General features: G+C 42.0%; 1 protein-coding gene across 2 annotated transcripts in view; it reads left to right on the forward strand.

Moving 5' to 3' along the window:
* Positions 1-21,436, forward strand: part of IGF1 (insulin like growth factor 1) — a 62,209-nt gene extending 40,773 nt beyond the window's left edge. For both annotated transcript variants that reach the window (XM_028747269.2, XM_077935046.1), the window contains exons 3-5: positions 9,050-9,231; positions 11,547-11,602; positions 20,729-21,436. In XM_028747269.2, coding sequence (XP_028603102.1) covers positions 9,050-9,231; positions 11,547-11,602; positions 20,729-20,768 — 278 coding nt within the window. In that variant the 3' untranslated portion in view covers positions 20,769-21,436. The remainder of the gene's footprint in view (positions 1-9,049; positions 9,232-11,546; positions 11,603-20,728) is intronic.
* The last annotated feature ends 6,169 nt before the right edge of the window (positions 21,437-27,605 follow it).

The following is a 27,605-nucleotide window of genomic DNA, read 5'->3' on the forward strand; positions in this document are numbered from 1 at the left end:
TGCACCACTAGTTCCATGCACTCGGTGGGACTTGGGGACTGGGTTCTTCTAACAACATCCCACTATGCCACATGGTAAATCACTTTGGAAACAGAAAGAACTTTCTAAAAAATATCAAAATTCAACTGAGCATACCCAAACCCCTGATGTGCCTAATGCTGCAGTTTGGATATGATTCCCTTTTGGATTTCTCTCTCTCATACATATATAGAGGGGGTGTGTGGGAGAGTTCTAAGATGTTTCCACCAGTAGAGAAATCAGTGTGGGTTGCCCTGAAATACTACCCAGTGAGTATCTCAATCTTGAGAGTTGATAGCCTGATGTTTTTGCACTGCTACCATTGGTGTATAGCACCGCAAAATCAGGACCAAAAAACAATAACCAGAACTTTTGTAATGTAAAAAGTTACAGGATTTCAGTAGGAAGTTACAGCATGTGTACCCAAAACCTATTGAGGTGCAAACAGTATTGAATGAAGGTTCGCATGTGACTGTCTTATGAGCATGAATCATAACGAATGCACAAGACGGATTAAATTACGCAATTGATTTTCTCTGGATTGCCTCATACAAAAAGCAAACTGAGTGCCTGGCGTTCTCTGGTCCATGGGGTCACAAAGAGTCAGACACAACTAAATGACTAAACAACAACAACATTTGGCATAGAATTTAGATACTGGGAAAATATCAGCCTTTGATATTTTAAAATGCAGGTCTTTATACAGGATGGTGATTAAGATGCATTGAAAAAATATTCAGGCACTAGCTTCAACAAAGGCTTCAGTGTTATTGTTGAGATGGGAAGTAAATTTATTTACTGCTAATGTGGATTCATTCATTCGAATCCCCGCGGCGGGGTGAGCTCCCGTCTTTCGGTCCCAGCTCCTGCCCACCTAGCAGTTCGAAAGCACGTAAAAGTGCAAGTAGATAAATAGGTACCGCTTTATATTGGGAAGGTAAACAGCGTTTCCGTGTGCTGCGCTGGTGCCGGCTCGCCAGAGCAGCTTCATCAAGCTGGCCACATGACCCGGAAGTGTCTCCGGACAGCGCTGGCCCCCGGCCTCTTAAGTGAGATGGGCGCACAACCCTGGAATCGGACATGACTGGCCCGTACGGGCAGGGATACCCTTACCTTTTTAATGTGGATTCATAGCCCACTGAAGGGTTGAACAAAACTTGTTGAATAAAAGCATTGTATGCTGATTTCTGCTGATGTTGAACTTTGATGCATCTCCAGGGGAAGGGAATTCCAAGACTGATGAGAGGAAGATATCAAGAATGCCCAACAGTTCAATCCTATGCAGAATTCTTACTGAATTCAACGGGATGCTTGAGGAATTCGTTTTCTGTGAATTCTGATAGCAGCTGGTCCGATCTCCGTATCCCAGAATAATGTGTGAATCAGAATGCAATTATCCTTGAGATTTGTGAATTAGTACATTGAAATATACTTGAGATTTGTAAATTAGTACATTGAAATATACTTGAGATTTGTGAATTAGTACATTGAAATATACTAAAGTACTCAGCTTAAAAAAAATATCCATAAGAAATACAATTCTCAAATGAAAGCCAAACCAGGACAGAACAGACTTAGTAGTTAGCAATTCAATTCAATTTGCATATCACTTCACACTGCCAGAGTGTGATTTACAGGGGCAACATACAAATATACAATAAAAATCCATTAAAACAAGACAAATATACTAAAAGTGGCAAGATGCAAAGGTGACACAGACCAGAAATAGATCAGTCTGTACCTACTCCAAAGTAGAGGTGTATACAGCCTCTGTGTCCTTGCTGTCCTGATTTGGCTTTTGGATGATTTAAAATAACTCAGTTGTATGCATCAGAGCCCAATGGTACTTTGGGTGAGTGCTCACAAAAGGCTCCAGTTGCGTGTCGAGACCCTGAGACCACCCCCTCACTGATGAATAAGACCCTGCCTGGCAGGTGAATGACATGGCTGGGAACCTCCGGGGGACGCGAGACTTCATCCCCTGCCCCCAGAGGGGAGTGGGTGGCCACGTGGTCCACTGCAACTCCTCCCCACTGGGAGGTGGAGCGGATTTGTCAGGAGGCAGACTGAGTAGAGGTGTGATAGAGTGACAGGAAGCAAAAAAGGAAGAATACAACAAATGCCATAAAATATTTGGCTTTACTGTTCATTTCTGAACCAAAAACACGACAACTGGCTTCATCAGCTTCTAATTATGTTATCACAGTCCTTAATAAATCTGGCAATTCCCTTTTTGTGTCCAACACAGCATTTTTCTTGCCAAAGTATCATATTTGTTTTCTGGCAGCCTTCAGCTTTCCAGCCATGGAATCTGACCTAGGCTTGTAAACTCTGACGAGCTGGCAACACACTTGCCCTCTAGAGCATTATATTGGTCTAAAGCAATACATCATATCAGCTCCCACTCTCTTGTTGGCCTTTATCTCGAAAGAATCCTGAACACTATAAAAATTTCCGCCTCAGATCCCAGATCAATACTGCCTATAGGTTCTGCTTTTCACACCAGCACAGCTGGCTCCAGAAACTACTGTGTTGAGGATAGAGGCCATATCATGCGCTATGTAGACTTAATAGCTTCCCAACGGCAGCAGCCTTAGAAAGAGGGCATAGTGCAGTGCAACTATGTGTGAGAGTAAACACTTTCCAAAGTACAGAGTTTACAGCAAGATTGGGAGAATGAGAGATAAAAAAAATAAAACAAAGATTAAGCAATTTGGGAAAGGGGAAAAAAACTGCTACTGGAAGCAGATTCCTCGAAGAGGAAAGTCTATTGCCCTGTTTGATTGTGAGACATGTCTAGCAACCAAATTAAAAATTAACACAAACTGTTGATTTTATAACCTATTCTTCCGTAATGCGTGCAAAGATGTTGGCAAGGCTTTCTGTGAAAGACCAGGGTCATCCACGTGTTCCAAGATGGGCACCAACCTCAAACAAATATTAGAAGAGCCCCCTATATTCATTCATGAGATTTACGCCCTGCTTCCCAGGCAAAGCTCCCACACTTCACTGTCAGGAAGCATCAAGTTTCTGCAAATCACCAAGAACAGCCATCTCCAACTTGGTGAGCTCCATATGTTATTGGACAACAACTCCCATCAACCCTGACTGTTGAGTCTGCTGCCTGGGTGGAAGGGAGTTGTGGTTCAAAGCCTCTGGAGGACCCTGGGTTAGGATGGGCCAGCCATGGGGGTGTGGTGGTCCCAGAGGACCACCAATGAACAATTATTGAGAATTATGCTTGCCTCTACCTGGAGCTTGATTCCATGTCCTCCTAGAAATGCAGGGAAACAGGAAACACATGGGCCATAGATGGTTTCATTCACATTGTTAATTGTTCTTAGTAGAGGACTTGGTGATGAAGCTTGATATCCCCTGGCATTCTGAAAGAGAATTAACTAATCAAGGCTGCAATTCAGTACTCACTTATTTGGGAGTAAGTCCCACCAAATTTAATGGGACTTACCTCTGAGTAGTGTATAGGATTGTGCTGTAAACCACTTTAAAATGTGTATCCTGCATTTCTTTCTGGAGGTGGGGGGAGCCAAAGCTGCTAAATAAGAGGCAACTAAAAACTACCACCACAAAGGTCAAAATTGTGGTGTATGAATAAGCAGCAGGTACAGCTGCAACTGAGAATACAATGCAGCAGTGTTAAGAAAACAAATTGACAACTAACCAAAGGAGGCAGGGAGGATTGCAGACCCCCTGTTTTTCAAAAGCCAAGTCATGGATCCCCTACTTTTGAAAATGTTTATACCTCTATGGTAGTTTCTATGTGAATGGTGCCTCGGATCCCCTGGGTGGGCTACAAGCAATCCCTGGGGTCCGTGGACCACCAATTGGGAACTCACCAACCTCATTCTGCCTTCACCCAGCCCTCACCTGCCTGCCTTCTTATTACATCTACTCCAGCCGTGGCACTGCTCAGGGTCCTTGCAGTATTCAGCAAGGAAGAGGATGGGGATAAAACTAGAACGAGTTTGTTCTGCTGTCATCGGCTCTGGCTTCAGTTACCATTGGCTCTCTGACTTCATTTACTGTTGGTCTCCCTGCCTTCCACCCTTCCAATCCCAGTGAGCATCAGCCACCACTAAAACCAATACAGTTGTACCTTGGATCCTGAACGCCTTGCTACTTGAACGTTTTGGCTCCCGAACTCCGCAAACCCAGAAGTGAGTGTTCTGGTTTGCGAATGTTCTTTGGAACCCGAACATCCAATGTGGCTTCTGCGGCTTCCGGTTGCGTGCAGGTAGCTCCTGCAGCCAATTGGAAGCCACGCCTTGGTTCGACAACTAAGGTACAACTGCAGTAGTAAACCAAAACAGAGCCCTTAGCAGAAAAGGCAGCAATAAGGGAATCCAGTCAGGTGACTTCTGAAAGCTTGGCCCAAAAGAGTGTTTGACAGTGCAAGCCTATACATTTCTACAGAGTTCAGTGGGGCTTACTCCCAGGTCTGTGGGGTAGAGATCTGCAGCCTTAGCATGCTGATAGATACTTTATATTCTCCTTGCAAACTCAGCATACATGCTCTCTTGTGATAACTCTCTTAGGATTTATGAGAACAAAATGTTTCACAGTAAGTTTTCTTTAAAAAAATCAGTGTTTAATGCAAATAAGTTCATTCAACATGTAAACATATGCTACATTTGGCAAAGAGAAACTGTTGCAAACACACTTGTTTTACAACTGTTATTGCTAAAATTTAAATGCAAGTTTAAAACAAAGCCCCCAGGAGGTAAAATCCAGAGTAGGCTTTTTAAAAAAAATTAAATGAGACTGAAGTGCTTCATCAAGAGTTTGCATCTTCATTGGTGACATGACAAGTAGGGAATTTTTGTTCAAAGCAAGAATATAAAGTAGACAAGCAGAGCTTGGAACAAAATGTTGCTGGGCAAAGCGTTCCTCTTTCCAGGATACAGTGGACCTCGGGTTACAGACGCTTCAGGTTACAGACTCCGCTAACCCAGAAATAGTACCTCGGGTTAAGAACTTTGCTTCAGGATGAGAACAGAAATTGCGCGACGGTGGTGCAGCGGCAGCAGGAGGCCCCCATTGGCTAAAATGGAACCTCAGGTTAAGAACAGTTTCAGGTTAAGAACGGACCTCTGGAACAAATTAAGCTCTTAACCCGAGGTACCACTGCACTACAATCTATGTCCCAGGAAAGAAGGAACTATGCTGCCTGCTGGGCTGAATCCTGAACTCTTCCGCCCCCAGCCAGTTACTTTGGAAGGCACCTGACAACACCATTTTTTATTTTATAATGGCCCATTTTTTATTTTATACTGTGGCTGCAAGGGAAGATCCTAGGTGATCCAAGTGGGACTGGATCAGCTGAGCGGCAGCAACTTCCAGTTCTGCTTGGTTGAACTCTATTCCAGAGTTCGCAACTGGAAACCCCAGAGTGTAGCTGATCCCAGCTGCCCCTACTATTAGATAGAGTGAATCGCCCACCTCAGGTGGTGGATGCTGAAGGGCAGGAAGCAACAGGAACAGAGCTATGAGAGCCACAGGGCCCTAGCTTACACCTGCAAAACTAGCCTGTTGCCCTCAGCTGCAGTGGAGAACTCTGCCTCTTGCTAGAATGTGGGAGTATCCTGTCCTTTACCTTAACCAGCAACATATCTTGGGCCGGCCCTGTCTCAGAAGAGATGGTTTAGAAGGAACCACGGTCAGAACTGTCACACAAAAAGACATTATTTCAGGCACTCTGACAATTCTCTTAAATTCAACTGGTATGCTCCAGCAAACCATTTGAGCAAAATGGCTATATTGTTTCAAAGGCAGCTGAATCACGCTTACTAATAATTGCCTATGGGTACTCTGTGGGGTTTGCTTCTGAGTAAAACTACGAAGCACGTGTCTGCAAAGATTCTGAACATCTTGGTTTACTAATGCTCCATCAGAGATGCAATGCAGGAGTTTCCATTTCTGCTGTTAATGCCTTGAATTTGATCTATAAATCTGAACAGCAGGAAACATAGTCTGCAGAAGGAAATGGCTAGGAGGTACAAAAGTCAATACAGCATGTTGCAAACTTTCTCAAAACACTGGCTAGTCAGCATGCTGTATGACACACGAAGGCAATGGCCAAGCAGTCGTTTGTTGCAGCAACAGTTAGCATGGATGCTGGAAACGCAATGTCCCAGGACCTCTGTAATTCTGCTCTTTGTACTAGCACACGTACTGGTTGTGGGGAATGGACAACTATCAGGCTTCTTCTGCCCACTCAGCTGTAAATGCAATTTCTTTGATGAATACTGATTCTCCATTTTAAGTAGTGCAATCGAGGCTGGATTACTCATTATCCTAAGTACCGTATTTTTCCGGGTATAACAACAACCACAACAAAAAAATGGGGGGGGGGGGTTTGCCCAGAGTTATAGAGCTTTTGGGGGGCACCACACCAATTGCTCCACAGCGTACTGCCACCAATTGCTCGTCCCACCTCTTCTATCCGTGTATAAGATGACCCGCAATTTTTGCCTATTATTTCTAAGGAAATAATGTCGCCTTATACACGGAAACATACGGTATACCGCAGAACAGGGATCCAGCAGTGTTAGCTGTTTGGTGGCTGTATCTATCCTGCTCCCTGAAAATGGCGTGTTTTCCTCTGCCACTATGTTAGTTATGTTCTTTAGAAATAAAAAGGTAAAGGTACCCCTGCCCGTATGGGCCAGTCTTGCCAGACTCTGGGGTTGTGCGCCCATCTCACTCAAGAGGCCGGGGGCCAGCGCTGTCCGGAGACACTTCCGGGTCACGTGGCCAGCGTGACATCACTGCTCTGGCGAGCCAGCGCAGCACACACGGAAATGCCGTTTACCTTCCCGCTAGTAAGCGGTCCCTATTTATCTACTTGCACCTGGGGGTGCTTTCGAACTGCTAGGTTGGCAGGCGCTGGGACCGAGCAGCGGGAGCGCACCCCGCCGCGGGGATTCGAACCACCGACCTTTCGATCGGCAAGCCCTAGGCGCTGAGGCTTTTACCTACAGGGCCACCCGCGTCCCTAATTTCTTTAGAAATACAGCTAATTAAATGGAATGATCAATTCAAGGTAATGTGTTTTCTGTGGCTTCTGAAGGCAAACTATCGGAATTATTTATTCATTTATTTTTGCAAGCTGGCACTGGAGAGTGGTGGTGTGGCAATGGCTAGCTCTAAGTAGAGAGCCCTGCTGGCTATTACAAGTCCCATGGGCTTTTCATTAGTAATTACTTGGACAAAAAAGAGTGCAAAATGTCACTAACAGCACAATTCTCTGCACGTTTACTTGGAAGTGGTTCATATTGTGTTCAATGGGGCATTCTCCCAAGTAAGTGTGCATAGGTTTGCAGCCAAAGTCTTTTCAAGATGTGATTTGAGCAAGGTTTTTTAAAAAAGCACACTGCTCCTATCTATGACAACTTAATCTAGGGCACAGGCTAATGATGTAATATACTGAGATGTGCTCTTTGTGTTGTAATTTATCACCAAAGCCTGAAGAACACCTGCAGACACGGGTATCAGATTAGCTTGCATGGTACTCCTGATCCTTCAGACCATTTGCTCATGGGGCTTCCAGAGCACACTGACCACCAGTCAGTTAGAAAAGCATAGGGTGGTCAGTTACTGATTGCCAAAAAAGAGGACAATGATTTGCATAAATTGTGGATGTGCACCTTTAAGGCCCCTGCACTCCCTTTTTTAAGATTCCACAGCCTTGCCATATACATTGGCAGGGGCTGGATGTATGGGGACGGGGAGGCAGATTGTCACACAAGCCTGGAGCTCATGCAGCGATTGGGCCAAAACTGGTCATGGTGCCATCGCATAATGGCAGTGCGGTCACCCCAGAACACTCCAGGTAAATAGGATATTCAGGAGGGGAAACCTAATGAACCTAGGTATCAATAGAATTAATTTTACATTGCTTTTAGTGGAGTTACTTTGTAGTTGTTTTTCTTTCATTAACCATGTTCCAAGGTTCTTTCTTTCTTTCTTTCTTTCTTTCTTTTGCACTGCTTGCTTTATTATTACAATTATTTTATTATGATTATAACACAGTGGAAAAAATGATTCCTGAATGAGTGAAACTCAAGCATTCGTGTGTATAAAATCTATATGCGTTAAGGCGGCCACTGACACAACACCAAAAATTACGAACCGTGGTATCAAATAAGAAGGCTAAAGAGGCAGAAATTTGCATAAAAACAAACATGCTAATTTATATGCATAGATGCAAATTTAGAAATAATGACTACAACTTAAATAGAAATACAACATCTCTCACCATAGTGGTGAACAAGACTGTGCCCAGGTGACCTGTGTGCCCTTTTTAGTCTGCTGTCCAGGTCTTAACTTTTGACTGACAACTTCAAGACCACTGCTGCTCCCTTTAAGGTTTTTTAGCTTTAAAAAACCTGGACCTGGACAACCCTTCAAACAGAGAACTGTAAAGTAGGACACATAACTATTCCAATATATAGCCCTGTTTGCAGACATGCCTTGAACAGCCATGTGCCTACTGAACTCCAGCAAAGTTTTGGAGTTCAGCCAATATTTTTTAGCTACTGAATCCAGTAAAAAATATTATAGCAGTTGCTCTTGTGGGCCCACTGAGCTAATAATACTCTAATGTTAGTGTGTTGAGGCTTTGGCCATCTCAGACCCTCCCAGTGCCCTATTTTCCAGGGATGTCCCTGATTTAGCGAAGCCGTCCCGGTTTGTGATTTGATCCTGGAATGTCCCACTTTTCCTTAGGATTGTCCCTATTTTCATCAGAGAAATGTTGGATGGTATGGAGTTATCCAACCCCCGAGCCGTCTGAAGGCAATCCTGTATAGGGAAGTTTTTTTAAGTGTTTAATGTTTTGTGATGTTTTTATATATGTTGGAAGCTGCCCAGAATGGCAGGGGCGACCCAGTAAGATGTGTGGGGTATAAATAGTAAAATTATCATTATGGAATGGGACGTCCCTATTTTCATTGGAGAAATGTTGGAGGGTATGCCATCTTCTCTAACAATGACTGGTTTTTGTTATACTTAGGTAAACCTGCAGGGTATGGGGGCAATAGGCGTCCACCTCCCACCCGAGGAATAGTGGATGAATGTTGCTTCCAGAGCTGTGACCTGAGACAGCTGGAGATGTACTGCGCTCCTGTCAAACCACCTAAATCGGCAAGGTCTGTACGTGCTCAGCGCCACACTGATATGCCTAAAGCACAAAAGGTAGGCAGAATATGATCAACTGTAACCTCTCAATATGTTGCATTTGAGGATTTCCAGCACTGATGCAGAAGGATGTTCATGCACCATTAGTTCTTCATGCATTCATGCTCCTGGGAACTCACACAGATAACAAAATCCATTTATAATATTATTGAAGATTGTTGGGCATTGTTTTAGGGATTATTTTCACAGCAGCAGCGCAGCCATAGCTTTTTGTTAACTTTTGTTTGTTAATTCTTTTATTTTGAAAAAGATGGTCAAGTACAAAGGGGGATAGGCCTCCTTCACCTTTTTATTGTTATATAGATGAGATTTCACTTAATGCAGCTTGTCTGCCTCAAGGCTCAGAAGGCCTCAGCATGAGCAGGCCATGTGAAATAACTCAGTTTTACAGCAGAGATACGTGTGAGTATAACTTGTCAGGGGCCTAAACAATGCTTGGCCCAGAATGAGTCAGAACACTTTAAGGCTGGGGACATACAAAATCATTAGCAGCAGGTCCTGCTAGCTTGTTGGGGCCTTGACACTTGCTTTCTGAATACTATTGCAGAACACATATGGAATTTAAACAGTGTCATGAGAATACCAGTTAGGCCCTGTCGTAAAGGTAAAGGGACCCCTGACCATTAGGTCCAGTCATGACCAACTCTGGGGTTGCAGCGCTCATCTCGCTTTATTGGCCGAGGGAACCGGCATACAGCTTCTGGGTCATGTGGCCAGCATGACTAAGCCGCTTCTGGCTTAACCAGAGCAGTGCACAGAAATGCTGTTTACCTTCCCGCCGGAGCGGTACCTATTTATCTACTTGCACTTTGATGTACTTTCAAACTGCTAGGTTGGCAGGAGCAGGGACCGAGCAACGGGAGCTCCCCCGCGTCACGGGGATTCGAACTGCCAACCTTCTGATCAGCAAGCCCTAGGCTCTGTGGTTTAGACCACAGCGCCACCTGCATCCCTTTATAGACCTGTGTATATTCATAGAGTGCCCCAGAGCATACCCAGCAGTTCCTTGTAGCTATGTATGACAAAGGAAGATCAATAGTGGTGAACAAGCTGCCTTTCAGAGAAGATGGTTATTATTAATTATCATCAACAGCAACAACACTCCTGTGGAACTCACTGCCAATTGAGATTAGATGGTCTGTGTCCCCCACCCCGCTTAATGTCAGGTGCTTGTCAAAGACTTTCCTATTTCAGCAGGCATTTTAAGGTGGATTTCTGATCATTTGTTTTCATTTAAGAAAATTTGTATAAAGCGTAACTGTAAATAAAACTTCCAAGCAGTTCACAAAGAATATAAGACATGCCATAGAACTGTCAGTAATTATCAGTGTTAAAAATGAGCATATAAAAAGTGAAATGAATAAAATCAACAGGTAAATGTATACGTTCTAAGCTAAGATTATAGTTGAAAACACACAACAGCTTTACATGTCTGACTAGGCTTGCCTGTGCAGAAAAGTTTTAGATGAGCACTGGAAAAAAAATACAGAGAAAACACCTGCCCAGTGTCAATTCTTAATTTTAATTACTCTTACTGATTTTAAAAAACATTTTTTTAAATGTTTTAAAAACATTTATAAAACACCCCTCTTATAAATTCTTTCTTTTTTAAAAACTACAATCCAATGCACAATTATCCAAGTGAAATCTGTGGGTCTTACGTAAAAAAGTTAATATTAAACAAAAGTTTAATGGTGGTTTTTTAATATTCTAGCCTTTGCCAAGTCTTAGGAACAAGGTGGCCTAGAATTCCAAATCAGTCAGATAAATGCATTGGCTTATTTAAACCATCTTTCGCAGGCTGATCAGGAGCCAGATGTGGACCATAAACCAGTTTGCCTCCTGCAAGAACAGACCACAGCCTGTCAAGAAAACTTAGAGTGATCAAACTGAGACAAATCATCCTATGGGAATGAGACCAAGCTCTCAGAGTGATTTTGTTCCATTGATATCATTGGCTGCATGGAAAAGTCTCATTAAGGCTGGGAGGATATTCAAACACAAACCAGATGCCTCCATTGATTTTAAATGATCTCAGCTGTTCAAGTTAGTCACAAAAGTTTGTCACTCAGACAAAAGTAGCATTTGTACACTGCACTGTCACTGCAGCCACTCCAGTGATAATCAAAGCACTGGTGCAAAGAAAAGGGATGTTATTTCTAGAGGTTAACACACCATCATCTCTCGTGTTCAGAGAGAGGTTTCTAAATATAATATAGTTTGTGAGGGTGAATAACATTTTTTTAAAAAATAAATAAATTGTAAAGTGTGCTGAAAGGTCTCTATAAGTAAATATTTTCTTTCATTTTCAGGAAGTGCATTTGAAGAACACGAGTAGAGGAAACACAGGAAACAGGAACTACAGAATGTAAGAAAATATCATCCATAAAAGTGAAGAATGAATGTGCCATCTGCAGGATACTTTGCTGTAAATAAATTGTCAAACATTGGACAAAACACTAAAGTTCAATAAGCTTGATGAAATTTCCACTAATGGGCATTCTCCCAATGAACAATGCAAGTAAACATTCCAATAGAAATCAACTCAGTGCTAAAATGTTTCTGAGACTGGCAGATCGCTGTTCTAATTGTTCACCTGCTATAAATGTCCTACACACACACACATACATATATAGACACATACACAGAGAGACACAATGAATCCTGTGCCCCTCAAAAGCCACCAGATGTACAGGCCTTTGGTGGATCCAATTGCACTAAATTAACTTATGAACCCTGCTGTTGGAGTCATTCACCAGCTTTGTCTAAGTGGGTTATGTTTTTTTGTTTTGTCTTTAATATTTGCACTTCCATACAAGCAACAGACTCTGTCTTGCAGTGTCTGATACCATTGTTTGTTTGCCCCTTTTATATTTGCACAGTTTGGCATTCCCAGTAGCAGCGACAGTAACACGTCAATTACACCAGTAGCATTCTGACAACATGTGAGTTGCATGCATTCACCCCAGTTAGGGATCCTTACATGGTTCAATATGCACACAGAGTTCCTGTGTAGAATGGAAGCACCATTTACTTTGATGGATAAAGTGGCTACACACATTACACTCTCAGTCACTGAAGTGAATGGGACCGACTGCATACACTCGAGCTCCACATGTGCATGAGAAACCCTTGTTTGCAACAAATTGCTGGATCAGGGTAACAGATTTTAAGACAAAGGCTCACCACCACAACACATGAAGATACAAAGAGATACAACATGGACAATTGGGGTGTTGTTTTTTGTTGTTTAGAATCAGTTAAGAGCACACAAAAGGCTATCTTAAATCCTTGGTGATTTTTTCAGGTGATGAGTTATTTTGCCACACCATAAATAAAACGTCTTTTCCTCCATATAGTGCAGTATGTAAAAAATTTAGCATATCAATAACACACATATAATCAACATTATGTAAAACTGTTTCATAGTACAATGGTGCTATTTTGTAGCTTGTTTTATGGAAGGGTCTGGCAAAAACAGTAAGAGGTAAAAGCAAAATAACAGTGGAGTTGCGTGAGAACTAAGCCCAAGGTGAAAGGGAAGGAATTTGTAGGAAACACATGCATAATTTTAAAAAAGGCTTCCAAATAATTAAAAAAAATTAACTACCAATATCAAGTAATAACATTGCTATCCCATACTGATGAGATTTTTGTCTGACTCTGTTTATCTAACTGAGTGGCAACATACAAACCAATGCATGATGCCACTCCAAAGAAACTGGCATCTTGTTCTTGGCTAGTGGCAATTTGGGAATTAGCTCTGAGTGACATTGAAAAGATACAAATTATGGCTTGGCAACACGTGTACCCAACTGGTGCTTCCCTAGTGTGCCAGGTCCTTGGTGATTTCCCTAAGTTCTTCTAGGCTCTGGTTTATAACACTACTTTCTTATCACTGTAAACTAAATATCTGGGACATCATCAAGTAGACCTGAGCAATGCAACCAGAAGACTCTTGCTGTACTGTACCACTTAGGACTGCAGATGGGAGATTGCAGGTCTGAAATGCTTGCCTGTATATAAAACTGCCTATATACAGAAAAATAGCAATAAGGAAAAATGATTTTAACCTCATTTTCTCCCTGACACGCTACTTTTTCATTTGCAGGGTATTCCGTGCCCAGAGTATTTCCAAAATGATACTGTCCAGCAAGAACCTCACCATGTGATTCTGCTGATTATGTAACTTGAGTCCCAGGTGGTACTACCCTTCAACTCCCCCCCCAAAAAAGATTGCAATGCCTACCTTAGTGCTCCGTAAGACTTTATTTAAACTGTGACATGAATAGGAACTCTAACTGGAGCCAAGGTGAGAAGCAAGCAACCCACAAATCATTTGACTCAGTAATGTTTTAGTAAGGACTACAGTGAGGAAACAAGCCAATAAATAAAATAACATCATGTAATTTTAGGCTGTCCTAAAAACACTTGCATGCAATAAGTATGGCAACTGTGTGCAAATAAGCCTCGCTTGCTTTCTATGCACCCCTTCCTGGGAGAATGTCTCATTCAACTCAATAGGGCTGGGATTGCATTGTAATCCTGACCTGCCCATATCAACAAAGGCATTCAGTTCAATGGGACATAGAGAGGTTTACTTTCTGCATAGGATCATGCTGCATAAGCTCAGATTTAATGCAAAACAGGCTCAGATGTTGCAACAGTCTTGTGTTGGCCCTCTGAAAGGATATCAATTTTATTCGTACCTAGCAGTAATTTTTACATATCTTTGGATGGAGGCTGGAACCTATGAATGTATATACATATGAAGTCTTCTGCTGTATTCAAGTATACTCCATTTTTACAAGCAAGAGATATACAAATGAAGGATTGGGGGGGGGGGCAGGGGGGACCTGTAGCAATTTTGCTTTACCTTTTACTGATTTGGTCAGCAATGCCAAAGTGGTGCTATTGTTTTGTTTAAGAAAGTACTTGACTTAAAAAAAAAAAACTATAAAAGAAAGTATATGCATATTTTTTAAAAAATAAATTGACAGATATATAGATTTTGCTTTTTAAAATAGAAACTTGCCTAGCCATAATTTTTCAACTTTTTGTCATTTTAAAAAGAGGGTGATTTGGGACAGTACTTACATTTTTTTAAAAAATGAGAGAAAAATAAAATTGCCAAAATTAATACTAATGTTAGGTGTCACATTATCAGAACAGAAGTGTAGGGCTTACTAAGTACTGCTGCAGCTTAATTTCCATTTGTTTTGGTGGGATATACAGGGATACTGCTCTAACCCCATTGGGATGAATGGATGTTGCAATACAACAGTGCTTAATGGATTAAATCCGTAAGCCGCACTCAGAAGCTCCAGTGTGCCTGTGAGTATTCCAGGGCACCCTATAAGCTCCCATTCTGTTTAATGAAGGGGACAATACTGTGCTTGTGACAGGATGCCTGCGTGGAACTTTGGGTCATGGCACAGCAGTGGCGTAGCGTGGGGGGTGCAGGGGGGGCCGGCCGCACCGGGCGCAACATCTGGGGTTAGGGCAAATCCACAGGTTAGGGGGCGCAAATCCACGGGTTAGGGTGCGCAAATTACTTGCCTTGCCCCGGGTGCTGACAACCCACGCTACGCCACTGTGGCACAGTCCTCCACTCATTAAAAGCATCATGCATTCTTGCACAGGGGTAACATTGGGACTGTTTGTATGCAGTGGTTACATTGCCTTGGTGGAAATCACCTTTCACTTGATTTTCTTCAAATCCCCTTACCCACTTAAGTCCACCACCTCCTCCAGAGTCCCTCTGGAGCAGAATACAATATGGTACTTTCCACTAAGGCAAAGTCACCATATGGATATAATCCATTCTAATTACACCAAATTACAAAAACCTTTCATCCTGGCCTTTGTTAAGACCAGAAGTCCAAATTATCATTCAAAGGGTGATAATCCCTGGAGTGTTTTCACACAACAAGAAAGACACACTTGAGCCTTACTCGCGCCTTCTGCATGCATGAATGAAGTCCTAAAACACAGAGTGCCGTTAAAAATATATATACTTTTTCTATCCATGGTTCCTGAACCACCTAATAATAATAATAATAATAATAATAATAATAATAATAATAATAATTTTATTTATACCCTCGTCCATGTGGCTGGGTTTCCCCAGCCTCTCTGGGCGGCTTACACTACATAAAAAATTGTAAAACATCAGACATTAAATACTTCCCTAAACAGGGCTACCTTCAGATGTCTTCTAAAAGTCAGATAGTTGTTTATTTCCTTGATTGGAGGGCGTTAACAGGGTGGGCGCCACTACTGAGAAGGCCCCTTGCCTGGTTCCCTGTAACCTCACTTCTCGCAGTGAGGGAACCACCAGAAGTCCCTTGGCACTGGACCTCAGTGTCCAGGCTGAACGATGGAGGTGCAGATGCTCGTTCAGGTATACTGGGCTGAGGCTGTTTAGGGCTTTAAAGGTCAGCACCAAAACTTTGAATTGTGCTCGGAAATGTACTGAGAGCCAATGTGGGTATTTCAAGACCATATGTCTCCGCAGCCACTCTCAGTCACCAGTATAGCTGCCGCATTCTGGATTAATTGTAGTTTCCGAGTCACCTTCAGAGGTAGCCCACACATAGAATGCATTGCAGTAGTCCAAGCAGGAGATAACCAGAGCATGTACCACTCTGGCAAGACAGTTCACAGGCAGGTAGTATCTCAACCTCCGTACCAGATGGAGCTGGGAGACAGCTGCCTTGGACACAGAATTGACCTGCACCTCCATGGATAGCTGTGAGTCCAAAATGACTCCCAGGTTGCACACCTGGTGCTTCAGGGGCACAGCTACCCCATTCAAGGTCCCCCACACCTGACCCCCCAAAACAGTACTTCTTTCTTGCCAGTGATCCATGCATAGAAGCCTACTTACATATATGGATCTCCTTAGCTTGGTTGAGACAAAAGTGTACAGTGGTACCTCGGGTTAAGTACTTAATTCGTTGCAGAGGTTCGTACTTAACCTGAAACTGTTCTTAACCTGAAGCACCACTTTAGCTAATGGGGGCCTCCTGTTGCTGCTGCGCTGCCGGAGCACGATTTCTGTTCTCATCCCGAAGCAAAGTTCTTAACCTGAAGCACTATTTCTGGGTTAGCGGAGGCTGTAACCTGAAGCGTATGTAACCTGAAGCGTATGTAACCCGAGGTACCACTGTATTGAGTTTATTTTATCTATAACAAATAACTCAAGGGTAGGCCCACAAACATAAAACGTATATTTATAGAGAAATAGGTTTAGGTACAAATCACAGCTATATTTTTTTTAAAAATGCCTTGAAGTGAAAAGAAAAAAAACATCCATTTCTAATGGGGGTGGGGAGAAGTGACATATTCGGTAGCATTTGAGAAAGAGTTGAAAATATATGGCTAGCATTCTGTGAAACTGAAATTGTGTGCATGCATTGAGTCTGTATGTGTGATTTTTTTTAAAAAAAGAAAAACTTTATATGGTTTTCACAAACATCAAAATGTGCAAAATTGAGACCTTTATGGTTCTTTTAAAATGAAAGTTAAATCTGATTGGAGATTCTTTGCATTTAGATAGGGGGGAAATTGTTCTGATGAAAGTATATTCAGTCTATTTAATGTGTTTCAAAACTACTTTTAGCCTGGAAATGAATTGTAGTAATTTATTAAAGACACAATATATACCACTGATTCCTCTTTTAAAAATATCATTGCAGTTCAAACAAGTATGCCGTATATTTTATAGTTTATTCAAAGAGACTTTCCGTTGTTCTGGTTTCAAATGGCTTCTCTAGTTTAAATGCCTGTGCATTTGATGATTATTTTTAAAAGGGGGATTAGGATTTTTTGCTCTATTTAACAAGTCACAAATCTTCATTGGTGACCTTCCTCACAAGCCATTAACTATAAAGAAGCACCATTTGGTAAATCGTGTCAATCAAATTCCTGTCTTGAAGGCGAAACAAATCCTAAATGCAAACCTATATTCATTTTAATCCTGCAATAGACATTTTTGCTTATCATAATATTACAGTATTCTACAAGGACTATCATTGCTCAAACACAGTATCTTGTGTACAATTTTTTTTCTGTTTGACTTTTACATGAAGGAGGTCATAAGAATATCTGAAACTTGACTGCATATAATACAATATAGAGATACCACTCTAACAAAGACACAACTAGACAATATTTTCATTTCCCTTGAAAGATTGAGGCTAGGTACAGATAGTGGTTCCAGCTGACTTCAAGTTAATTGTGACAAGTTAGTCTCATAAACTAGCTGAAGACCTGTTGCTTTAATGTGATTTAGTCACAACTGCTGGATCAGGGCCAATAGTTTTTCACATGCTTGAAGGCAGAATAATTCAACAAACACTGTCCATAGGGCACATCTTTACTTTCTCTGTCCCACGTTGCCACTGGAGACACTTGGGCTAAACCTAGCCCAGAGATGCTGAGCTGGCCAACCATCCCTCATCAAAGTAGCTCTCCAAGAAAGTGAGTTGCTGGCCAGGTCACTACAGTCTCTAGTCATCCAAATGTTTAAAGCACAATTAGATTTTGCCACCTTCCCAAGTGGCTTCTGTTTTGCAAACTCATTTCTGCAAATTCTAAAGAAGGCTATTGGAGTCTCTCCTTAATTCCCTCCAAGACAATATTTGAAGGGGTGTGTGAAACTTGAAATTTAAAACATACTTATGAAGTTGTATTATACCAAATCATACTCTTGGTCCAACTAGCCCAGTATTGTTTTGTCTGACCGGCAGAAGCTCTGCGGGGTCTCAAAGAGGGAGCTATTTTCTCCTCGCTACCGTATCTTTTTACCTGGAGATGCTAGGGATTGAACCTGGCACCTTCTGAACCACTGAGCTATGCCGTCTCTCTTGCCATTTATTACATGGCACATACACAACTACAATATGGACAGGAGAAATTAACATATGTGCCCTTGGACATTGATAGCTCTATCATGCTACCTTAGAGATATACTAGCATCTGTATCTAGCTCCATACTGATTGCATGAAGGGTGCATGTTTTGAAAAAAAAAAAATTCCACTTTTCAATAACCTGCAACATAACCACAACTTTCTGCTTCTCACTTGCATTATTTATTTTCAGAAATCTTATGCTGTAGCTGTTTTCACTGAAATGTATCAGCACAGCCTTATATTTGCAAACCAGACATAACCAACACTTCAAAAACACGTGTTTCATTCACTAGCACTTCTTGGATAACTTTGCTGTGCTACTACCACAGCCATCTATTGAATGGTCACTGTGACATCACAACACCTAGCCATGCACGTTCCTTCTCTGCTCACTGGTACCATTTTTGAAAACTCTCTCTCTCTATAGGTTTACTTTGTCTCACGCACACCAGCTGTGCACTCCTGCTCTCCAGCAGTGGAATACATGGCTCTTTCAATATGTTTTTGCTAGGCAACCCCACTCCAATTACACAGAAAATGAGGTCATAATGGAGAATGGGACTACTGTTAATCCTATGCTTATTACAACAACAACAACAAACCTGGACTATTTGGAAAGGGCCCTTGGCTGCAGGGACATCCTGTTTCAGACAATAAGGAAAAATTACCTTGTGCTGCTTGTTAGTTGCAGCCCCGTTAGACCACAGTTGCACCTCTACCTCTACCTCCTGTTCATACATCTGGTTACCCATGCAATTGACTTTGGGAAATTGTGCAAGTGGCCACCATGATTTGCATACAGCAACCTTTTTCAAAATGTCTCCCTGTCAATTCGGTGTGCAGTCATAATTAGATCCCGTTGAAATCAATGTGGAATATTTGTCATGATTAACTTTTAAAACAGGACCATAGCATGACTTTGCCAGGATCCAACCCACTGTTTATTCTTGTGGTCTTTCTTTTCTGGCATAGTATTGCTCACTGCTCTATAGCGTTGCCATGATTTCCCAGTTTAGATCCTAATACCAGATAATAACACGGGCCCAGATGTTTCACAGGTCTACTTCTAACTTGCTTATTTGCTGCTACAACTGCACATAATATTGGGGTTGACACCCTACCTCTGTGTTTAAATTTCACAGTTACCAATGGAGTAGATACCAAATAGATCTACTGATAATTGGCCACCAATAAACTTAAGTCCAAGGATGCAGACTATCTGATGCCTAATCAAAAACATTATAAAAGGGTGGGGGGGACACTGAAGAAAGACTGACTGAATTAATGTGTGAAATGTTGGTTGATGCACTTCTTGCTGAAAATCATTAAATTTCTTTTCTTTTTCTTTCTTTTTTTCTCCTGAATAATGTCTTGCTTTGCTAAGAAAGCCTGTTCATTTTATAATGGTCACTAAATGGGGTGATTTTGTGGCTAAGTAACCTTAAAAGTAAGGCTATAGGTTATGTACAACTTGCATGAGGAATTTGGCAACATATGCTTGGCATGAGGAATCATCCTACTTTCATTATGGGAGGAAAATAATGGCACTTGAAAGTGTTGACTTTCAATATAAAGTAGCATTTTCCCACATTAAAAGAAGCAGACTTAGGTTTTCTAAAGGGTATATGACTAGGGTACATGACAAGGAGCCACAGCCAATCCTGGACCCTTAAGAAGTATAACCATATGGTACCCATGTCTGAAAATATGTTTTTCATTCATTTTTTAATTTATTATTTGCTTTATCTCTCTCTCTTTTTAAATTACATAATTCCTCAAACTAAGCTACAACAGCATTAAACCAGAAAACTTTAGTGTTGGTTGAATTGCCCTGCCTCACTTACATCAATAGGGATTGTTATTGGTACTCAATGGCACTGATGAATTATTTCAATGCTTAATGTGGCAATACACATAGCACGATGACTGTAGATAGAGATGGATGCCCAGTTTTGAGTACATTCATACATATTTCACTGAAGGTACTGGACTCACACAACCTGGAGCCTCACATGTGCAGAAGTGGCCCCTATTCTCCTTCATGGCTGCAAATAATCTGTGCACATCAGTGGGAATCCATACTACATATGCAGAACATTTCCTCAATTCATGGAAAGGAATGGAGCTGCTGATGGCCAAGATGTAACCTAACACAGGTGTTTAGTTGGATGCTCCCAACATCAGCAGTGGCAAAGAAAGCTTGCAGAACTTCATGTGCCCAAAATGGCTATGGTGGTCCTATATCATTGGCCTGTAGGCCGCAGCCTATGTCCAAATCCTGCCTAATGAGACCTTTCCTTTTTTACTTGCAAAGGAGAAAATGCAGTACTCCATTGCCCTTAATTTATGAACAGCACTTTGCTATTGCAGAATAAAATTTACGGGGATAGAGCACTTTGAACATGTCTTTGCTAGCCAAGGTTGTGTGCTGGGGAGGGGGGAGGCTCCATGCATGTACATGATTTTGCACGCCTTAATTGTTGTTGCTACTTTCTTGTAATCGATCCATTAGCTTAAATGCCTGTTGTAAGCAGTCTACCAAAACTGTTTTGTAATTTAGGTTTATTTCCACTTGCAGCCCAATCCCCAAAGCGCTCCGCCGGCACAAGCCCCATTGAGGACTGGAGCCTTAAGCAAGGAACTTGCCTGCATCAAACTTACACAAGGGCAAGCTTCCTTACACTATACAGTAAATGAGAACAACTTTTACTTTGAGGTATGACAGAGTGACTCTGATGCATTTCTAACCAATTCCAGTGATGGAAATCAATTGTGACCCAAGGAGAGTAACGAAGCAACTGAAGCAACCAGCTGGTGTGTTACAGCATGTTTTTTTCTGAATAGGTTTTGCGAGCCAAAAACAAGATTCCTTAGTGGGAAAGGACATATGCTGCTTTAAAAAAACAATCAGAATGTGGTGAAGTGTTTCACATAGTTCTGGGAGACTTTGAAGTACCACATGCTTGTTATAAGTACCGTACATCCCTAGAGGCACAGCTAACAACAAAACTAAATGCAAATTTCCAGTATGCCTCCAGCCGATATTTTTCCGTACGTGTCCAGCATAATCTAATCTATAAGACAACAGGATCAAGGACTGACTGATACCTGGATAAGTGACCCTCTGCAAAGCTAGAATGTCATAATTAGCCATCTAGCTTATATGTATTTTTAGTTACTTAGCTGCCCAAGTGCTAAATGTTGAGATTAATATTCATTTGTTTTCCACAATGCCATTCTTCCAAACAAAAATATGAGCTGGCCCACTTACCTTAAATTAAGAGTATGGTCAACATCAGAACATGAACTGGCCCACTTACATCTTAAGAAAAGCTATGTGCAACTTCAGGGTTTAGATTATACAAGCATGGTTGTATGTGGGCACTTGAATTCATATAAATTCACTACTGAAGGCTATTGACGGCAAGCATATAAGCAAAAACCATAATGAGAGACACCGTTTGCTCACCCTGTCAGCTCCTCCCACAAACCAAAAAAAGTCCATAATCCTTGAAACACTTTGGCGGCATATGTCGTACTGAGATAGATGGGCAATGCACCAGCACAATGCTTTGTAGATTGGGCTGTAAATATTTGGATTTGTACAGTTTTTATTTTCCCTGTGCTCATTCAAAATGCAAACTGTCATGACCTAATGACAAGTAAATAATATTTCATACTGTGTATGTAACATCAGTGTGTTGCAGAACCCCCCACCCCACTCAAACAACTACTTCAACAGTAGAACTCACCCCATTATTCTCCCCATTTAGCACTGGTAAGCTTTCCACAGATACACAGGAATGCCAAGTAATGAAGGTTTTAGTGCTTGCGAAAAGAAAAAACTGATCTTACTATTTCACAGGTACCTTGGAACCATTTAGCCATGTCCCCCACTCTGTGCAAACTTTCTAACCCGGTAAACATTGATCCATAAACCAATAGTGTATTCATGCTTCTTAAAAAGCTCTTTATATGCAGTTATCATGATAGGTCCAAAAGATCTCAAGAGCTAGTTGTCTGGTTTTCATTGTTTGTTTTTCTAAATATCCACTGATGCAGTAAAAAAATAAAAAAGGGCTTGGTCACACTGTATAATAAAATAAAGACTATGGCAACCTTAGGTTGGTAGAATGTACTGAACTGTTTGCTCCCTCTTGAGATCCAGTCCAAAATGTGAAACATTACTGTAAGAGGGTATCTTTCTAATGTATTTGTATGTATAGTTGACACCTCTGTGAGGTCTAATAAAGAATAATGGTTAATAAACATAACTGTGCTAAGCATCTTTCTTGGTCTAGGATAGCTCTGACTTCTTTGGCTATAAAGCAATTGCTTTAGACTCAGGCTCTGCACATGTGAGAGAAAGCACAGAAAGAGTGTTGGCTGGTGATCTTAAATTAAGATAATCAGTGCTCCCTCTCTTAAGTTATCACCACCCACACTCTTTCTTTCTCCTGCCCCCCCCCCTTTAGAAAGAGAGAGAAAGAGTGTGGGATGAATGGATGATAGATGAATGGAGGCTGGAGGCTGTGTGAGTGAGAATGAATGGAGCGCATCCTTGTATGCCTGTGCAAATAAATCAGTGCTGTGTAAGAAAGGGTATGGAGTGGCTCCAGCCCTGCTAACTGATGGTATGCAGAATCTGACATATTACTCCCAAGGGAATGCAACCTTCAGAGGCAAAAAAAAAAAAAAAAAGATTATTCACCCCTCCTTTAAAGCGAAACAAAAACATGACCAATGTTAACAAAAAATACATATGTTAGGGGAACGTGTGCATAAAAATGAATATATTAGTGAAAATAACATGCAGTATATTAAGAGAAACTGCTTGCAAAAAGGCGCACATTAGTCAAAACTGCTTCCCAAATGTGTTTATTAGGGGGGGAAATTCACTAACAATACAGTACAGTGTTTTTCTTTTCTTCTCTTTAAAACTGCAAACTGCTGCACAAATGTGGAATTTAAGATTGGGAAAATGAGAAACTGAGTGAACTGATATTGACAGATCTTTCCATTCTTATTGGAGTGGCCACACTCAGTGCCAGAATGTGGCCACTGGAGGATTCACCAAGGTTGAAAGAGGCCCTCAGGCCAAAAACGGTTACCCACCATTGGTCTTCTTCTTTGGCAACCACTTGTAGCTGAGTAAGATTGTCTTCCATGAGCACAGTCTTAATGGTGTGTCCACAGATGACTTTGGAGGCCAATTCTAGATCCACATGTCCTTCCACAGTGGGGACATAGGTTTCTGGGCAGGAGTTGATCATGGTGAGGGTTTGCCAAACACGTCTTCCTTTTAACCCATTTCTCCCTTTCGTCCTGAGTTTGAGTGTCTTCAAAGTCCATGACACCTTTGGTAAAGGCTGTTTTCCAACTGGAGCGATTGCAGGCCAATGTTTCTCAATTGTTGGTGTTTATATTACATTGTTAAAGATTTGCCTTGAAAGAGTCTTTAAACCTCTTTTGTTGACCACCAGCATTACACTTTCCATTTTTAAGTTCAGAATAGAGTAGTTGCTTTGGAAGACAATAATCAGGCATCCGCTCAACATGACCAGTCCAACGAAGTTGATGTTGAAGAATCATTGCTTCAACACTGGTGATCTTTGCTTCTTCCAGTATACTGACATTAGTTCACCTGTCTTCCCAAGTGATATGTAAAAATTTTCAGAGACACCGTTGATGGAATCTTTCAAGGAGTTGGAGATGGTGTTTATAAGTGGTCCATGTTTCACAAGTGTACAGTAAGGTTGGTAGTTCAATAGCTTTGGAAACAAGCATTTTTGTTTCCCTGTGAATGTCCCAGCCCTTAAACACTCTGCACTTCCATCAAGAGAAAGCTGCATTCACAGAGCTCAGGCGATGCTGGATTTCGGCACCTTGTGGAAAGACAACTGCCCAGATAGGAAAAATGATTGACATTTTCCAACGTTACAGCGTTACACCATTAAGTTGGATTTGTGGCACTGCAAAGGGGTTGTTTTGTGCTTGTTGATACTGCACTTTGGTTTTTGGGATGTTGAGAGATAGGCCAAGCTTTTCGTAAGCTTCTGCGAAGATATTTAGGATGGTTTGGAGGTCATCCTCTAAGTGAGCACACACTACGTTGTCATCAGCATATTGAAACTCTATGACGTAAGTTATGGTAACCTTACTCTTTGCTTTCAGTCTACTCAAGTTAAAGAGCTTTCCATCTGTTCAATATATGATTTCTACCCCAGTTTACATTGACAATGTGTAGGATCATGGCAATGAAAATATTAGAGTTGGAGCGATGATACATCCCTGTTTAACACCTGATCCCACTGTGAATGGTTCACTTTGACAGCCATTGTTATCCACAATTGTTTCTGCCACATTATCATGGAGGAGCCGAAGAATGTTCACAAATTTATCCAGGCAGCTGATTTTCAGAAGGACAGTCCACAGAGCATTACGATTTATAGTGCTGAAGGCCTTAGTCAGGTCAATAAACGCCATATACAGGGATTGGTTTTGCTCTCTGCATTTTTCTTGAAGATGTCGAGCGGTGAAAATCATATCCACTATCCCTCCTAGAAGGTTGAAAACCATTTTGGGATTCAGGAAGGGTGGCCTTGGATATAGTTGGGAGGTGGTTTCCTAAAATCCTTGCAAGAATTTTGCCAACTGCAGCTAATAAAGAGATAGTTTCCACAATCCATTCTATCAACTTTTTAAAAAAAGAGATTGCATTCTCTTCAGTACCAACAGTTTGGGACTAGGTGCCAACTTCTAGCTTAAAACAACTGAAAAATTCATCTCCACAAAATTTCTTTGTCTGTCAAAATACTTACATCTCTTCCCACTCTGCATTGCACTCACGATCCTATGTCTCTCCCCCCCCCCCCCATACACACATGCATGGCTATTTACATTTTTAATGCAATAATACATTTAACATCACATCAACTTTGGCCCAGGGAGCTGCAGTTTTGTAAACACATTTCTTCATATTCTAAAGCTAGGTTATCTGTATCCCACTTCATCATTTTTATCTCAGCCAATTATTTGAGGGAGGAAGCATGGATAAATACTTAGAGCTGTTCTACCTAAATCCTAAAACCAGGAGGTTACATTCTACAGTGCCTTGGCGTTACTGCAAGGATAGAAAACCTCAGTCCCAGGGCCTAGATGTGGCCCTCCAAACCTCTCCATGGGGCCCTCAGACTCTCCCTGGACCATGGCAATGAAGCGCTTTGTGCCTGGAATATGTCTTGATTGCCTGGATGAAGAAGTGTGTACACAGATAGGGATGTGTCTGTGTGTAAATCTTTTAAGTTTTGTGTGACTGGAATGTAGTGTAATAGAGAGAAGAACCACATTCATTCCTTTTCCCAGCCTAGCATGTGGCCCCAGAAGGTTGTTCACAAGGAAACATGGCTCTCTGATTTAGTGAAAAGAGTTTTCCACTCACGGAACAGTGATTTTCATTCCTCCTACCCACAGAAGCCCTTCACATCCTACACTGTTTTTGAAAGTCCCCTATCCTCACGACCAGCTTTTGGCTCAACAGAAACAGGTTGCCACACCTTGCACAAAGAGGCACACTTTCCACTAGTACAAAGCTATCATTAGTCACAACCCAGTAATGATCAGAGCAATCTTATGCTAAGGTTACCAGATTTTTTTTAATGAATGCGGGGACACTTTTCAACCTCAGCAGGAATGATAGGATTTTGTTAGGGGACTGATTTGTAAATCCTGGGACTGCCTCCGAGAAACGGGGACGTCTGGTAAACCTTATCTTATGCACGCCTGCTCAGAAGTAGGCTCCACTGACTTCAGTGGATCTTATTCCTGGGTACGCATAGATCACAACCTAAAGAAATTAAAACCCATGCATAAGCAACCATAAAGCCATCCTTCCATCATTCAGACAGCCATTGTGTGTCAAACTGAAGCTTCTGTACAATCACAAAGAGCAGTCCTCTGACAATGTGTGGCAGCTGCTACCCCCACCCAACAAAACTAGATTAAGGGGCCAGTTTCAGGGGTGAGAAGGTCCAGCACTTAAGCAGCCTTGATCACCCTCTGCAGGAGCTGCAGTCTTGTTGCCCCAGCACCTTGAGTCTTAGAAATGCATTGGTGTCTAACTTGAATTCAGTTCAAAGAAATTCTCTCCTGACATTCTCATTTTGCAGGAAAGCTGAATTCCATGGGCAGAAGTTTCAAGCCAAGCTGTCCTCGGAATGACTTTGATGCTGATTTGTAGAGCGGGGGAAACAACCAGCTGTCATTCCACAGATGCAGAATGAGCCAGAAACAATTGGTACTGATTGTAATGATAGCGTTTGCAGCCTATGTGGAAGTCAAAAGCTTTTTGGACTAGGGAGCCTTTCTATTCGGAAGGAGGCCCAAGTGCGTTACTCTTCCTGTTGTTCCCTTCCAGCATGACAGTTACAGTGCTAATATCTTAGCATGGTGCCTGATCTACTGACTATAATCATAAAGGCAGACGGCTATGGAAGAACAATAGACTTTCTGTATTGGGGTAGGTGACATCATGCCTCAATCTCCTGGCAGAAGAAGCAAGTGAGACGGGCAGCAAAATGATGCCATATGGAGTGTTCAGGGTTTGTTACCCTGCCCCCACCCCCAGTTTTCTATTTTATCCCCATCCCACTGTCAGCATCAGCAGAGGTCACTGAGCATGTTCAATCTTCATTAGGCTATTGGAGAGGTCTCCCCTTAGGGGTTTTTTCCTTAAGATTTTGTACACTTCTGAAAAGCTTGGGGTTCCTCTGAGCCTGGTGACACCTCTGTTAGGATATAGTTCCGTTCCACCTTAAAAGGGACAGGCATGACTATTGTGTGTCACATGCCTGTTTACATTTCCAGCACAGTCTGCTGGGAACTTCTGTTTTGTATATTGCTTTTGTATTGCTGTTTTGCTGGAGACGAAGGGAAGCAGACATGTTTTCCTTTGTTCCTGAACTATGCTGGAAAAAATGCTGTACATATGCTTACACATGGCTCTGTCTGCCTCTTCCGTTGTGAGAAGATTTATTCACTCTGCTGATAGAGCATGCACAGTTCTCTTAACGTTTCGGAGGCTCATTTCGCTGACATGCTGTTCCAAAGGAGACCGGTGATCGCTCGGCTGCCAGCCAGTGGCTGGAGCCAGCTGGGGCACTGTCTGTTGCCCCCATCCCAACAACCTCTGTCATCTGTGTGGGCGGTGCCATTTTAGATACAAAGACTAGCATCCGGAATATTAGGACTGCTGTTGGTGTACCCAAGTGGGATCTACAACAAGATGCTGCAGAGCTGAGTGCTTCTGTTCCAGCCAGCCAGTCAGCCAGCCATGCCCTCCTATACAGTGCTCCATTTCGCCACCACTACCTGGCCCCAAGTCAGTCAACAATCCAGGGTCATCAAGCATGCTCAGGTCTCATTAGGCTCAGGGGGGCAAAAATTTACTTTTGCCA

This window comes from Podarcis muralis, chromosome 10, assembly GCF_964188315.1.
Source record: "Podarcis muralis chromosome 10, rPodMur119.hap1.1, whole genome shotgun sequence".
NCBI classification, from domain to species: Eukaryota; Metazoa; Chordata; class Lepidosauria; order Squamata; family Lacertidae; genus Podarcis; species Podarcis muralis.